Source organism: Excalfactoria chinensis, chromosome Z, assembly GCF_039878825.1.
Source record: "Excalfactoria chinensis isolate bCotChi1 chromosome Z, bCotChi1.hap2, whole genome shotgun sequence".
Classification (NCBI taxonomy): domain Eukaryota; kingdom Metazoa; phylum Chordata; class Aves; order Galliformes; family Phasianidae; genus Excalfactoria; species Excalfactoria chinensis.
Window position 1 is genome coordinate 42,360,978 of NC_092857.1, and position 14,918 is coordinate 42,375,895.

Genomic DNA, 14,918 nt, shown 5'->3' on the forward strand with positions numbered 1-14,918 from the left:
ACTGTTCAGACCTGGCAGGGAGATATGTAAGTCCAGGTCTGTTGTGACCTACCTGCTCCTCAGGAGGTGTACTGCCAACCTGTGGGTCTGTGGCATGGACTGTAAACACTTTTGACTGCTGTAAGCTACAACAACAGCAGAGAAATTCAGCCACTTCATAATGTGGCCAAAGGTCTAATGGTTGTTTTCCCAGTGTTGGGACCTCTGCTAGAGGCAATAGCAAGCATTTTTGATCTCTAATCAAGGAGAGGCCCACAAGCCTGTTGTGTAACTTTTCAACAGAAGGCTTACTTTAAGTAGCTGACATGAGACATGCTCTCACATTTGTGTAGAGACAAATCCATGCAACTGATGCTTTGCTTCCAAGGAGCATTCTGATCAGCCTCACCATCTGTTATCAGTATGGAACGTAACTGTTAGAGTAAGCTTTAAGGAGCAGGAGTCCCTTCGTGTGGAGACAGGGCAAAGAAGCATGAATCCAGTGTACTCTCCATATGGCTTTCTGTCTTAACATTAATGAGACATCACAAGATGCTGTAACTTCTGCAGACAGTTACAGCCAAAGAAGGTACAGTCCCACCAGGGGCATCAGGGGTAACTGTGTTAAGACTGGGTCATGTTCTTTGGGACGGGGCTGTGCAGAGGAGCTGTCCCATTAGATCTGACCTTGAGGAGGTATGAGCAGAGAATGTGAAGGGAACGTGAGTTACTGAGGTGGTGAGTGGAAAGTGGTGTCTCTGATAAGCTTTCTGAACCCTGCAAATGTCAGGGTGTTTGCCAGCTGGCTGAGGCTGGGTCGCTTTAGAAACTGAGAGTCACAAGGGAGAGACAGCTATCATATTCACTGGTGGAGATGGAAGCAGTCTCTGAAGTCATTGCTCAAATGTCTGTCTCGTCACAGAACTGGTGTCCAGCAAATTCAGAGCTATGTATCCCATTCATTCTTAAAGTGCTCAAATAAAACAAAAGGATTGTGTTTATTTATTTATTTATTTATTTATTCCTCCATGAATACCTCTTATTACAGGGCTGTCAAGGGTAGTGGGAAATTCTGTGCAAGTGCTGTGTTTTTGTCCTTATCCAACCAAAGGGCAGCCCATCTTATAAGCTGCAAAGGAGTGATACTGCCTGCTCTCTTGGTTTTTTTTTGTTGTTGTTGTTTTTTTGTTTTGTTTTTCATGGGGGGGAGGGTCAATATCCTAGCCTTGTGAACTGCTTCATAATTTATAAGAATGTTGCAGTGGAGTGGAGGAAGTTGCCTCAACAGTGGCTGTAGCTCTTTAAAGTACATGCTGTTCTCAATTACTCTAAGAGCCTACGTAACCTAGACTCTTAGAGCTGAAAATACTCTCCTCTCCCCCTTGGTACTAGCAGTCTTACTCTTGTCCTCTCCCAGACTGGCTTTATGAAGTTTGGGAATTGGTAGAGACTATGTGGCAATGCTTGAACTGGTTCAACCAGGAGGAGACTTCAGAGGAACTGAGTGCTCTGCTGAGGATGATGACTTTTTTTGTCTGAGTCCTCTGAAATTAATGCATCCAATCTGAAGGTTATTTGAAGCAGTCTGGCACGGCATGTCCTGTCAAGTAGCTGTAGGGTGGGCAACAGAAGGTCATTTAGATTTTTAACAATGCAACAAAAATGCAGAAGGCATCTACTTGTAAGTGGAAGAAGACCTTTCTGTTTGTACTTTTGTCATCTGGATCTTGGATCTGTTCAACTATTACTTGGTACCTTCTGGCAGCTTCTATATCAGTTTCCCATTGAGTAGCCCAAAGGCTACTGCTTATAGTCTGTACCACAACAGTATTATAAGTCAATTCATAGCAAAGGCAGCCTTTCATCATATGTTTTTATGATGTATCTCCAGAATTTTGCTCAAATGTTTTTAGTTTGGGTTTCACCTGCATGTATCTAGAGGGAAAAGGCCCATTAAATGAAGGCAGGGAATTATAAGAACATCTATCTACTCTGGCCATGCTGTTCTCATGGTTGCACAGTCATCATCTGTTAGGAGACCAGCATTCTGGGTTTGATGGCAGTGCTGCTCAGCTGTCTGTACTTACTGAAGGTGTAGCCCAGAAATAATTTGGTTCCTCTGCTTTTTTCCCCACAAGAAGTGTGGTCTCCTTTGCTTCTGACTGAACTCTCTCTTCTGCTGTGGTGAGTTTGGCCTGTGTTGCGAAAGCAGGGTCCAAAGCTCAGCCTGACGTGTGCAATTCAAGTGTTACTTTGTACTGGATTACTTCCAACAGCTTTGGAGTGGGGGGAAGGAGTGCACAGAGGGAGAGCAGGGGAAGAATCACGTTCAGGGTTCACTGTTGTGTAAAAGCACTGTCTCTACCTCCTGTCTTGCAAGTAAGGAGGCCTCTCAAGCTTGTGTGGAAAGGCTGATGAGCAGCTGGTAGCTCCTTGCATTGAAGCTGGACCATGAAGATGAAGGCACTGGTGGGAAATTAAATTGGATGGTAGTTTGATCAGTTCTTGCTCAACAGATGTCCTGTTGACACTGTTGATCTCAGTATTTGACGGTATTCTCCATTCCCAGACAATTGATATGGATTGGACATGCTGCAGGATCTAGCCTCAGTTGAATTATGAGTAGCTTGTTCTGGTCCAAGTGCTTCTGTTTACAGTGGTGATGTTTCTCCCTTGCTTCTGGGGGCAGGGGTAGTAGAGAGTTGAGGTTTAGATTCTCTGTTCAACATGCTGGTCTAGTAGCTGCAGTAAGTGAGAAGACTCAATTTTGCATTATGACTTCAGCATGATCTGGGTTAGACTCATCCCTCTTAGTGTTGGTGTATCCATCTCTACAAAGGCAGCAAAATATGGAGAGTGCTGGTATAATTAACTGCTATGGAAAGGCTTGAAAGTGGTAGGGAAAGGAAGCTTTTGAGCTTTAGGAATGAAAGGAAGAGGATTTTTTTATTTTTTTTTTTTGTTGAATATTGTAAGGAGCTGTCCATAGGGTTCAAGCCCTCTATTGAAGTTCTACATATGCATTAAGGTTGTCCCGTATTTCAACAGTTTCTGGCTGCGTCTCATGGATCAGCTTTTCAGTGCAGCCATGATGATGAATCAGCCTTCAGCTGCAAATGTACAGCTGATAGACTCCAAACGGCCTCCTTCTTCTGTCTTCCCTTGGCCTGTGAGTTGAGAAGGCTGGGAGTGTGTGTGCAGGCGTATGTGGAGGCGTACAGCATGTTGCATGCAGTGTGCACGTGGTCACCTTCTGGGTTATGCAATTAGCCATTTCTGGCTGTACAGCAGTGGAGCTGGGGTGGATGTTACTCTGTGCAAGCCAGGGCTGAGGCCAGTGCTTTCTCTCTGCAGCTGCAGGAGTGAGAGACTGCTTGGGCACCCTGGTCAGCCTCTGGAAAGCTGACTGGCATACATTTGCCTTCAAGATAGTATGGTGGCATGTATAAGATGCCTGCTCTTTACCAGCAGATAGGATGGCACAGAGGGCTGTAGTGCATGCCAGAGCACAGCCACCAGTGCTGGCAGGGGGAATGGCTTGTGCTGCTTCGTGGCCTGTTGATGTTCTGGTGCTATCTCTGTCCTCTGGGAGCCAGACAGATGAGAAGCAGTGGCTGTGTGCCTGCTGCTGTCCTTGTCCATTATAAAAATGGAGGCATTTTTATGGCACCTTTGTTAGCATGGTTTTAGTGGAGTTTCTTATCCAGTGATCACACTATGTGCACAAGGATAACAGGTGGGAAATGGTATCCCAAACTCTTCCTGTGGAGTCTGATACCATTGCCAGAAGTGCTGGTGAGAATGACATTCAGTTTTCATTTCTGGACACGGTTGCCATTTGGCTGGATATCAGCAATTAAGGATGTCTGTGGAGATACCTAAATGGTTTCCTTTGCTGGACTGCGGCATTAATTTTGGCATTATTGATTTTGCAGCATGAGATTTATTCAAGGTATAGTAGTGAAGAAATCTCACCTGTGAATTTTCCTCAAGTGCCCTGTGTTGAATGTCAGGAGCCTAGTTTTAGCTGTTAATGGTGTAGAACAGGAAAACGCATTTATGAGGGGACTATCTCCTGTGCATGGGTGCAGATTTTTTTCTGTTTGGCTTGTAAGAATGACACAGGTATCTTATTAAAAGATGTTTCCTTTTTCCAGTGAGGGTGAAAAGCTTTCTCTTTACTTGGCCAAGAAAGCACTTTTTTCCTTCCCTAAAAATTGAAAAGTGTAAGATGTTGCAGCATAAAAAGCTTTGTTTTCCACATATCAGAGCTTACATAGAGTGTGTTTAGGCAGTCTTTCTGGAGCAGGAAAGAAAGGAATAGCAGTTAAAGCTCAAACCAAGTGTCTCAGAAACTCTGAGTTCAGTTGTTGCTTTGTCCATGTTCTTCTGTGGGATATAGCACTACTCAGTGAATTTCCCTGTGCTTCAGTTTCCTAAAAAACATTCTGTATTTAAATAGCAAAACTTTTTCTTCTGTCCTCATCTGATTCTTTCAACAACTGAGTTCTTTCTGTCTTTACCTATGAGTACTCCAGACCAGTGTTTACCTGTCTTGGAGGGTATACATACATTAGAACCAAACAGTAATTGGTATAAGCTTTTTAGCTTTGCCTTCCTGATAACAATATATTCATCTAGCAGAGAAGTTAAAGGATTTAGTTTAGCTATGCACTGACACAATGTGCATCCCTAATGTTAGGGTAAAAGCTGAGTTGTTTATTGTGAGGAATTACTTCCCACTAGCTCTAACATACAAGGCCAGAAAACCAGCTGGCTTCTGGGAAGAGTAATAGGGAGATTTCTTTCAGGCAAGGGACGAAAAGAACTAGAAAAAGCCAAAAATAACCCATGTTAAATGCATCCAATTTAATCTTGTAACTGGCCCGTGTCAGCAACAACAAAAAAAACCCTCTAATTTTTCAGTGTTCTCTGAAGTTGTAGGGACAAACTTTTTAGTCCTGGAATGCATAGCCAAAGGGATGTGAGAACGTGCTTGCAAAACTGCCCTGTCCTAGCAGTGGATTGTACTGGAAGCTCTGTCCTGTCCTGTATTTTGGATATGACATTTTAATACTTTGTCTCTGTTGTTTCCAGTTCCAGCTGCTGATCGAAGTTGCTTGGCCTCTTTTTATCTTCTTCATCCTGATCTCTGTAAGACTTTCATATCCGCCCTACGAACAACATGAATGTAAGTACCAAACACAGCAGCTGCACCCAGAATGGTTACTATTTCAAGGCCAGAAGGCAGCAGTGCCAACTGGCAGAAGACAAAGATCGGGGGTAATGGTTGCATACCTCTTTGTAATCTTCAAGGAAGTTTTAGTGGCTGCTTTCCTTCAATCTTGGGGACTGCAGTATGATCTGACAAGTTAATATTGCTCCATGACTGTATTTTGCTGCTGTTTTTCTTGCCATTTCTGAGTCTTTGCATTTATAATGTATTAGCCAGGGATTTGCTGTGGAAATGTGACAAGGCTGCAAAACCCACACAGAACCTAAGCTTTATTTCTCATTCTTGATCTGTATGTGACTGCATAAAAAGAAAGATCTCTAAGAAAACAATCTCATTTTCAGACAGCATTTTGAGCTAATGTAGTACATAAAAGAACAGAAGAGCAATTCCACTCCTAGCTGTACAGTGTTGACTTTATGTTCAGTAGATTCAGCATTTGCATGTTTGTGGGGAAAACTGTTGTATTTTTCTCTTTACGTCATAAATGGGTTCAGCTTTTCCATCAAAGGAAGCTTATTCTTTCTCTGTGGATGACTGTGGTAGTTGCCATTTGATTTAGGAAGCAGAAATAACTGAAGCAATATGCTTCATCTTAAATGTGATTGGTAGTGACTTCATACTTCAATTAGCTGACTATGGAAGAGCTCTTGTTTATCTTTCTTTTGCCTGATTACTACAAGATAAGGGCTAAGGGTCAGCACGGCATGTTTCTGGAGGGCACTCTGAATTATTTCATTCTTAAAATAGGTAAAGAACTAGCTCTTACAGCACTTAACCTTGTGGTTCTTTGCAAGTTGCTGGATTTTATGTTACTTTCTGGGCTTTTAAGCTAGCTTTTCAAAGTTTAAGTGCTAATAATGTCTGCAACTTCCTGATGTGGTTTGGACTCTGCTGGTCTCGCTCACTGCCTAACTCTTTGTGTTCTGTGGCTGGTAGGGTAATTGAAAATTCTTTAGATGCAATCTTGTACTTTACTGCTAGAAATCGAAATTACCTCTCAAGGCTGTTACAGTAGAACTAGAAGAAATGTCTGCTGTATGGACGTGGAGCTTGAAGGAAGCAATACACATCTGCTCAGTTGGTACAAAGAACTGCAGCAGTCTCTGTGATGCAACACAGCTAAAGCTGGCAAGAAGTATGTAAACTCAAACCTAACAAGACTTGCTTTTCTTTTCTTTTCTTTTCTTTTTTTTTTTTTTTCAGCTGTTCAGAGTGAGTGTAATACAGGATTGGGACTGTTAGTCCCTCTTTGTACATTCTTTTGTCTGGCACCTGTTGTCAGGAGAATTTTAATTACATTTCACCCGTCTTCCATTTTCCTTCCCATTTTTACTGACTGGAGTTTTGTTTGTCTTCTCCCTCTGTTGGCATCAACAATAGTACAGTGTTGAGTATCTACTAACAGTTAAATTTGCACTTTCTGGTTAATTCCTCTGTTCTCAGAAGTTTTCAGAAAAATAGAAACTAAATTCTTTCATTTAAGTCTGGATTGATTTAACTGATTATTCAGTCATACACTGACAGATATATATGTGTTGGGTAGTGGAACTTTTCTTTGGCTGGGTGTGAGCAGAGAAATGCTGGAAAGAAACCTTGAGTTCATGATGAGCTCTGTGGTAACACTGTGCATGCCTGTAGGGGAATTGGATTGTTATCTGTGGTGACAGTACTGTGTGCTGTTACAGAATGGCTTACAAGTGAGGCTTGATCAAAGCAGTAACAGAGCTGCATGCAAGTGCTTTGCGACCTCCAGACATTTTAGTGTTACAGTTTGTTTAATAAACTGTTAAGAATTTCAGCTCTTTTTCTGTTAGAGGAAAAGGAGCAGAACCAGGGCTTCTACCATTTCTGTAATCTGACTTACTGGACAGGACTTCTTTTTCTCTGCTCATATGAGGAACCTTTTTCTGAAAACTCAGAAGATGGGTAGGTGGCTTTCACCAGATCAGCCAGACTAGACATCTCAAGCTGTGATAGCTGCCTGTCATTAGGGTTTTCTTTCAATTTAGTGGATAAATGTCTTTATCGAGAGGAACTTCTAGTGAAGCTGCTGATGCTTCTTGTAGAGCTTGACTTTTCCATTCCTCTGAACTCTTCAAGGCATTCAAAATGCACTTCATTTGGAAGAAAAAAAAAAAAAAAAGACTAATTTATATAGAAAAGCTAGGTGTGATACAATTGGAAAGGGTGCGCTGAAAAATTGTCTTCTGCCTAACACAGCTGTCTCAGAACAAGGTAATTGCTGCTTTACTCTTCTTTAGGAGACTGCAATTACATGCTTCACTGAGTTTAGAAAGTTACCATGAATTTTTGTAGGTCTTTGTTTTCATATTGTTTTTTGTTTTATTTTTTCATCCATGTAAAATTTTATTCATGTAAAGTAAAAGGCATGGAGAAAAGTGCTTCTTTGAGAAATTTTAGGAAAATAATCTGAATGTCTTAGCATTTTTCCTTTCATACCCTCCCCATATTCTTCTTACAAAAAGAACAAAAAGTGAAATGAAACAAAAGCCAGATAATTCAGGTAAGTAGTGATTCTATTTTGAAAAGAATACTAGGAACTAATAGTTCCCCTCAGTACTAGAAACAATGAACTTTTGGTTTCCTCATCTTTCTCCTGGACAGAGTCCCTGGCTTTCTCCAGGAAGGGCTGATAAGCTCCCTGTCTTCTCCCCATTTCTGCCTTCTCCACCATGTGTACTATCCAGCCTTGTTGGTTTTGAGCAGCTCTGACTTCTCATCCTCTGGGGGCTTGGTACCCCTGCTGTGGCTGTGGGGGTAGCCAGCCACCTCCCCATCTGATTGCAGGCACGTGAGGACAAAACGGGCACCAGAGAGTAGGGTTTTGGGAGCAGTGGATGGGGAATGCGAGTCTCAAAGTCTTGAGTAGCTGTCTTATGTGAGAGATAGTGAGGAATAGTGTAACATCCCTTCCCCTTCCACTCCCTGGGTGGGGGTAAGAAAGCAGGTTCATTTGCAGAAAGCAGAGTGACACATTTGTCTTGGAAGCAAGAAGCCTTTCTTCTGGAGGCCACAGGATTCACAGATAAAAGTGTCTCACTGTTGGAGTTCTGCCATGGGCGGTTTGTTACTGCTTTAACTCTCTCCAGATTTCATAACATAAACAGGATATGAATGTTGAGGCATGACTTAAGTAGGTGTTTAATAGCAAGAGCTGAAAACTTGTAATTGGCAGGCAGGTGTCTAAGTGTTGGTACTCTGAAAGTCAAGCTATTATGGGAGAACAATAGCATACTTACCTCAGGTAAGTAAACCAACACAGGCACCTCACAAGTGCTGACTTTTTGCTTGACACTTGTAGTATATCTAAGTGAGGAGAGGGTTTTGAAAACCAAAGAACCAGAAATAATGGTGCAAGATAAAGGGTAGTTGAGGGCTTTATGCACCTAACAAAGTGTAAGTTTTAAGTGGAGGAGGCAGGTTTGTGTAAAGAAGTCAACATCAGCTCAGCCTTCTTGATGTTGGCCATTATGCTCTCCTAAAAGCAATGTGAGGCAATAAGCGGGACAGAATTGCCATTGCCCTCCTATACTACATAGTGTTTTATCTGGCATATATATTGTGTCTGTCTCTTAACTATTGTGTTTTGGTTTTAGGTCACTTCCCAAACAAAGCTATGCCCTCAGCAGGAACATTGCCCTGGATACAGGGAATCATCTGCAATGCCAACAACCCTTGTTTCCGCTACCCAACACCAGGGGAATCCCCTGGTATTGTTGGAAACTTCAATGCATCCATGTGAGTCTGCCTGCTTTTTCCTCATCTCTTTTCTTTGGGAAGCATATGGAAAAGGGCGTATTTTAAAGTCAGCAGTTCTTTGTGTAACCCTGTACTGTTGATTGTGAAGTCTGTTCTCTTACCGAGCATTCCAGATTCAGCCCATAAAAAGGTGAGATGCGAGGTCTGTTTTCCAGAGAGTGCCTTTCCCTGGCTAACAAACCTCTGAGATGAATAGTGTAGGAGTGAGAAACAGTCTAAGAGCAGGAACTGATGGGACTCTCCTTCTTGACATTTATTGCTGGCTAATGTATTGTGGGAAGCTCCACTTACAGTCAGTGTTGTTACACTCTGCCTCATTTGCTAAATTTGTACTGTCAGGCCAGCTAAACTTGATGCAGAACAAAAGGTGCCTGCAACCTGGAAAATCACTTGAAAAGGGGCAAGGGAATATTTAAATTATGGAGCTTCTAAGTGGAAGCAGTTTACCAGAAGCAGGAAGCCCTCTCCATCCCAGTCTGAACTGCTTTCAAATGCTTGGAGGTTACCAGCCTAACTTGGTTTGATCCTGCCTTAGCAGTCATCTTTTATTAGGCTCCTTAATTTTCCCAGGAATCATCACCAAAGAAAGGGTTCAGAGAACAGTGGCATAACTGAAGGGACTGAAGTTTGAAACTGGGATGTGAAATTTTTTCTTTGGATACTGACTTACAGAGCTGATCACTGCTGTTTGTTTGTTTACTTTCCAATCTCTTCCACCAGAGTTTCCCGCCTGTTTTCGGATGCCAAGAGGTTACTCTTGTACAGCCAACAGGACACAAGCATAAAGGATGTCCAGAAAGTCTTGGCAAAACTGCGGAAACTGGGAAACTCCTCTGACTTAGGTAATGGCACGGTGGAAGGGAGCCACCTACATCTGATGCATTTTGTCTGGTTAATTCTGCATGTGTGTACATTTGGCATCTCTGCCTATGACAGGGAGGCTGGAACCAGATGATCTTTGAGGTCTTCTCCAAACTAAGCCATTCTGTGATTTCTGAAATGTACAAAAACAGGAATGTGCATGCTTATCACTGGTTACTTGTCAAGCTCTTTCCCTTCTGGCAGAAGTGGCTTAAACCTCTCCAAGTCAGAGCTTTGTATGCTCTTTAGATTCTTCTGTGGAAGACAAATGGTGTCAAGAATAGCAGCTATGTTGGGTGTGATATTACTGTTCTAAAACCGTTGAAGTGAATTAAAATGCATACTTTCTTAATGGACTTTAAGTAGTGGGTGCTTTGGAAAACACTACTTTACTTTTTGTCAGTGAAGCAACAAACTCTATGGCTGGAATTTACTCCTTTACTCCATAAGCTGACTAAGTTGCTGATGGAGGGCAAATAAGGAGAAGCTGATGCTGGCTTATGGTTTGCAGACTGAAAGCTGACTATTATCACTGTCTGACAACAATTAAATCTTCACTTCCCTTCGTGGTTTTCAGTTTCCCTGGGACTATTTGGAGTGGGATACTTTATTCTCTGCTATCATCCAGCAGGATTTTGAATTATAAACTCCAATTGAAGTGTTTTGTCTTGACGGTACATTACTGCACTATTTGTCATAAAAACTGAAGATCCATATGTTTTTAGCTGACATAGGAAGGTCTGCCGTGCTTTCTTGTCCTGTCCAAATGAAAAAGTGGCTAGTGTGAGTTCACACAGAAGGCTTGCAGCAGAACAGGGACTTGCAACTTCTTTGCCCAATCTTGGGGACCATGACTTGTTTCTCTTTATTGCCAAGCTTCTCTGACATGATAGCATGCTAGAATTTTTTGCGGTACTCTTCTCTGAAAGTTTATTTTTCTTGGCTAATTTGTTGATGCTGAACACATCTTTCAGAAGCAATGGAAATGAATGCTTTAGAAAAAAAATACTTAGAGAGTGGAAAACACAGCCACTGAGTGCTGTGTTCGCTACAGTGAAGGCAGTCAGTGGTATATCAGAGTTTTAGGCAAGCTGTCCCTCATTTTCCTCACTTTACAATAGTAGTGCTCTTTTCATCTGATCATGATTCATGCTCCATGAAGGAAAATACCTGGTGGGCTGAGAATAGTTTCATGTGTCAAATGTGATCTGTGCATACTTTTAAGACCAAGGTCTCCTTTTTACCTTCTTTCTTGTGCTTCTCAGTACATTGTGGGTCACTTTGCAATAGTCTGTCTTGTTGCTGACAGGTTGCCAGATGTATGCTGACTTATGTACAGACAGGTGCGCAAAGGCTTTGTTGTGGGTCAACAGCCTTCCTCTTTCCCCTTCAGGGCTGTGTAGAATCCTGATGTGATCAGATGTGCAGGTGTTGGTGTGAGCTACTGCCTTTCTTTCCATATTAGTTGATGTTTATCCTTTTGTGTAAACAACACACTTAATAGCAGGACTCAAAGTCTGTAGTGCCAGGCAGCACCATCATTTTTTATTTATTTTTTTAAAACCTCATTTTGTGGGGAGGAGTGGGTATGTGGTGAACCCTTTGCACAGGGATGAACCTGGACACAGAGATGATAATAAACAGCCAAAATCAGCTACAGTGACTGTTTTCCTCAAGGAGAGATTGAAAACACTATAGAGGGAACTTGTCAAACCCTTGGTTTATCTCTGTGGTGTTCTGGGAACAAGCCTTGCCTGTGGGAACAGCAGAAGTTGTCACCAGTGTCTGCATTGCTGTCTGCAAGTTAGCTCTACCAAGGAGAGAACATAATGGTGTTTTGTATTGAAACATGCAGCGAGCATCAGATATGGACATTTGTAAGAACATGATTGAATCTGTAAGCTGAAGCTTCTCATTGCTGGGAAGGCTTGAGGGGGAGGAGTGATTCCAAGAAGCATTTCTCACAGGGAGTATTGTACAGGAGAAAAGTCAGAATGCTTGTGTTTCTTTGTAGTATGAAGACCAGCGGTCTGACTGCAAAAAACAAATGTCTGACAAGTCATCAAAGATCCTATTACTGTAATAAAGCATTTCAAATGTGTAGTTAAAAAATTATATATCAAGCCTCTGTGTCATTAGGATGACAGACTGTCCATTGTTGATATGGCTTTTAGGGAACAAAGCTTGTTTGTCCTTCTCATAGAATCATGGAATGGCCTGGGTGGAAAAGGACCACAATAATCATCAAGTTTCAACCCCCCTGCTATGTGCAGTATTGCCAACCAACAGACCAGGCTGCCTAGAGCCACATCCAGCCTGGCCTTGAATGCCTCCAGGTATGGGGTATTCACATCCTCCTTTGGCAACCTGTTCCAGTGTGCCACCTCTCCCTCTGTGTAAAAAAACATCCTCCTAATATCTAACCTAAATCTCCACTGTCAGTTTAAAGCCATTCTTGTCCTATCACTACCCACCCTCGTAAACAACCGTTCTCCCTCCTGCTTATATGCTCCCTTCAAGTATTGGAAAGCCACAATGAGGTCTCTCCGTAGGCTTCTCTTCTCCAAGCTAAACAAGCCCAGTTCCCTCAACAGTTCCCTCAGTTTTTCCTCATAGGAGAGGTGCTCCAGCCCTCTCATCATCTTAGTGGCCCTCCTCTGGACCCATTCCAAGAGCTCTGTGTCTTTCTTGTGCTGGAGACCCCAGGTCTGGACACAGTACTGCAGATAGGCCCTCACAAGAACTGAGCAGAGGGGGACAATCACTTCCCCCTCCCTGCTGGCCACCTCTTTTTTTAATGCAGCCCAGAACATAGTTTGCTTTCTGGGCTGCAAGCACACACTGCTGGCTCATGTCCAGCTTCTCTTCCACCAGGACCCCAAGTCCTTCTCTGCAGGGCTGTTCTCAAAGAGGTCTTCCCCCAGTCTGTATGAACATCTGGGATTGTCCTGACCCAAGTGCAGCACACTGCTCTTGGCCTTATTGAACCTCATTAGGTTTTCATGGGCCCACTTCTGTAACCTGTCCAGGTCCCTCTGGATGATTTCCCTTCCTCCAGTGTATCGACGGCACTATTCAGCTTGGTGTCATCTGCAAACTTGCTGAGGGTGCACTTGATGCCCTTGTCTGTGTCATTGATGAAGATGTTAAAGAGCACCGGTCCCAAGCCTGACCCCTGAGGGACACTGCTTGTGACCAGCCTCTACCCTGACACAGAATGATGTGCTCATTTAAAAAGCCTCCAGCCAGGAGGTCTCTTCTGCCCACTGTTAGGCTGGCTGATTCATTCTCTGGCGGCATACGTAAGACAGCATCCTTTAATCTTACAAGTGTTTGTATTTATCCTTACCAATGCTTAGAACCCTGTGCAATGAAGGGAACTGCAGGTGAACTGTTCTGCTGCTCTTCACAGAGAGGTGTGAGGAACAGCTTAAATCCCTTCCTCTTTGAGATATTTCCCTCACTAAGCAAAAACTAGGCAGACAAGAATGGTGAATGTCAGAAGTGAGCATGCTTCCAAAACTGAAGGGGTGCCCTGAGTAAATACAAGCTGCCTGGTGTACCACAGTAAATCTCCTTTGCTTACCTTTGTACAGTCATTTCCTACAATTAGTAGGAGAGCTGATTACCTGATGAGTTAATCATTTTAAAAAAAATTGTAATACCTCATTCTTTCCAAGTCTAGCCTGGACCTGAAGCATCTTGAACAGTTGATGCATACAAGTATAGCTTTGCAGCTTGCACTTTCCCAATGAGAGTAACAGCATACTCCCTACCCTGTGACATGGGCTCACCTGAAGTCTCTGCAGCTTCCCCTTCCTCATTTAGGCTGGTTTGATGTACATCTTTCAGGCACTTCCTTTGCTGCTTGAGGCTTTGAAAAATGCTTCATGACTACCATGTAGGCAGCCTGTGGGTCTGTATTTCTCTCAGAGGTCTGAATTGGTGCAAAGAGAGTATGTCGAAGTCTTTTGTCCTCAAACTTGTTTTCAAGAACAGCTTTCAGAAATTAATGTCCAAACTGTGACTGTTGGTGTTTAGCCTGAAACGAAGCACATTCTGAATGCTGGGGAGGGGATGCTTGCTTAACATATCATGGTACTTTACAGGAAGTCAGGAGGAGTCTTGGTTTAACACACAAGGTAGGACCTGGAGATTTTGTTAGGCAGAGCTTTTCACTCACGCCGACAGGCATTGTGTGATGAGAGGTGATCCCTTGGATCAGGCTGGTCTTGTAGGAGCTAGAGAAATGTCTCCTGCTCTCTGCTGCTTCTAGCTCCAGAGCTCTTCAGTTAAGAAAGGAGGGTGGGCTCAGTATGAAACAGTCAATCCTCTATGTACAACATCTTTTGTAGCCAGGAGAAAACACTAAGTGATGAGAGGGACTTCAGCACCTGCAGCTGTCATGCTGCATGGGGGCTGCTGTTTATTACTGCTTTCAGCAAGCCATGGAATCTATGTGGATGCACACACATACCACAGCACAATCAATTTTGCAGGTAGTTGCCAGTGCCCTCTCCTTGCTAGCACTTGTTACATCTCTGTCCAACAATGTCACCAATGTCTTCAACATACATATGATAAGGCAGACTGCAAATCAGAATAGAGAGTCGAAGACCTTGGTGCTGACTCTTCTAAGAGCGTGATGTGATTTTTGGGATTACATCCTACAATAGGCTTGGCTCACTGGTGACAGGCATTGGCTTCGTAACTGTCCTCGGCACTGCTTTAGTGGAGGATAAAGTGGTACAAGAAATAATCGTTCCTTCTGTTCTGGAAGGTGGAGTTACTGCTTACTTCAGGCTCTGAGGCATCCATTCTTTTTATTTTCCTGCCTGCAATGCTTCTAAACATTTTGCTCTGCAATATCATGGGATAACAAAAATCAAAAGGTAAAATTAAAGGCATCTTCTCTGCTTGTTGCTAACAGTTACACATAGAAGCCAGTTTAGCTGGTGTTTACTTCACTGCTCTTAGTTTTCAGTGATCCCAAAGGGCATGTTTTTATTTTCCTTGAAACCAACCCAACTAAACAATAAAGGAGCAATGAAATAGGCAGGGG

General features: G+C 42.9%; 1 protein-coding gene across 2 annotated transcripts in view; it reads left to right on the forward strand.

Annotated features, from left to right (window-relative positions):
- Positions 1-14,918, forward strand: part of ABCA1 (ATP binding cassette subfamily A member 1) — a 93,719-nt gene that overhangs the window by 15,536 nt on the left and 63,265 nt on the right. The window contains exons 2-5 of one of the 2 annotated variants that reach the window (XM_072360589.1): positions 3,028-3,148; positions 5,077-5,170; positions 8,833-8,974; positions 9,716-9,837. In XM_072360589.1, coding sequence (XP_072216690.1) covers positions 3,044-3,148; positions 5,077-5,170; positions 8,833-8,974; positions 9,716-9,837 — 463 coding nt within the window. In that variant the 5' untranslated portion in view covers positions 3,028-3,043. The remainder of the gene's footprint in view (positions 1-3,027; positions 3,149-5,076; positions 5,171-8,832; positions 8,975-9,715; positions 9,838-14,918) is intronic. The other variant, XM_072360590.1, reaches the window with a different exon arrangement.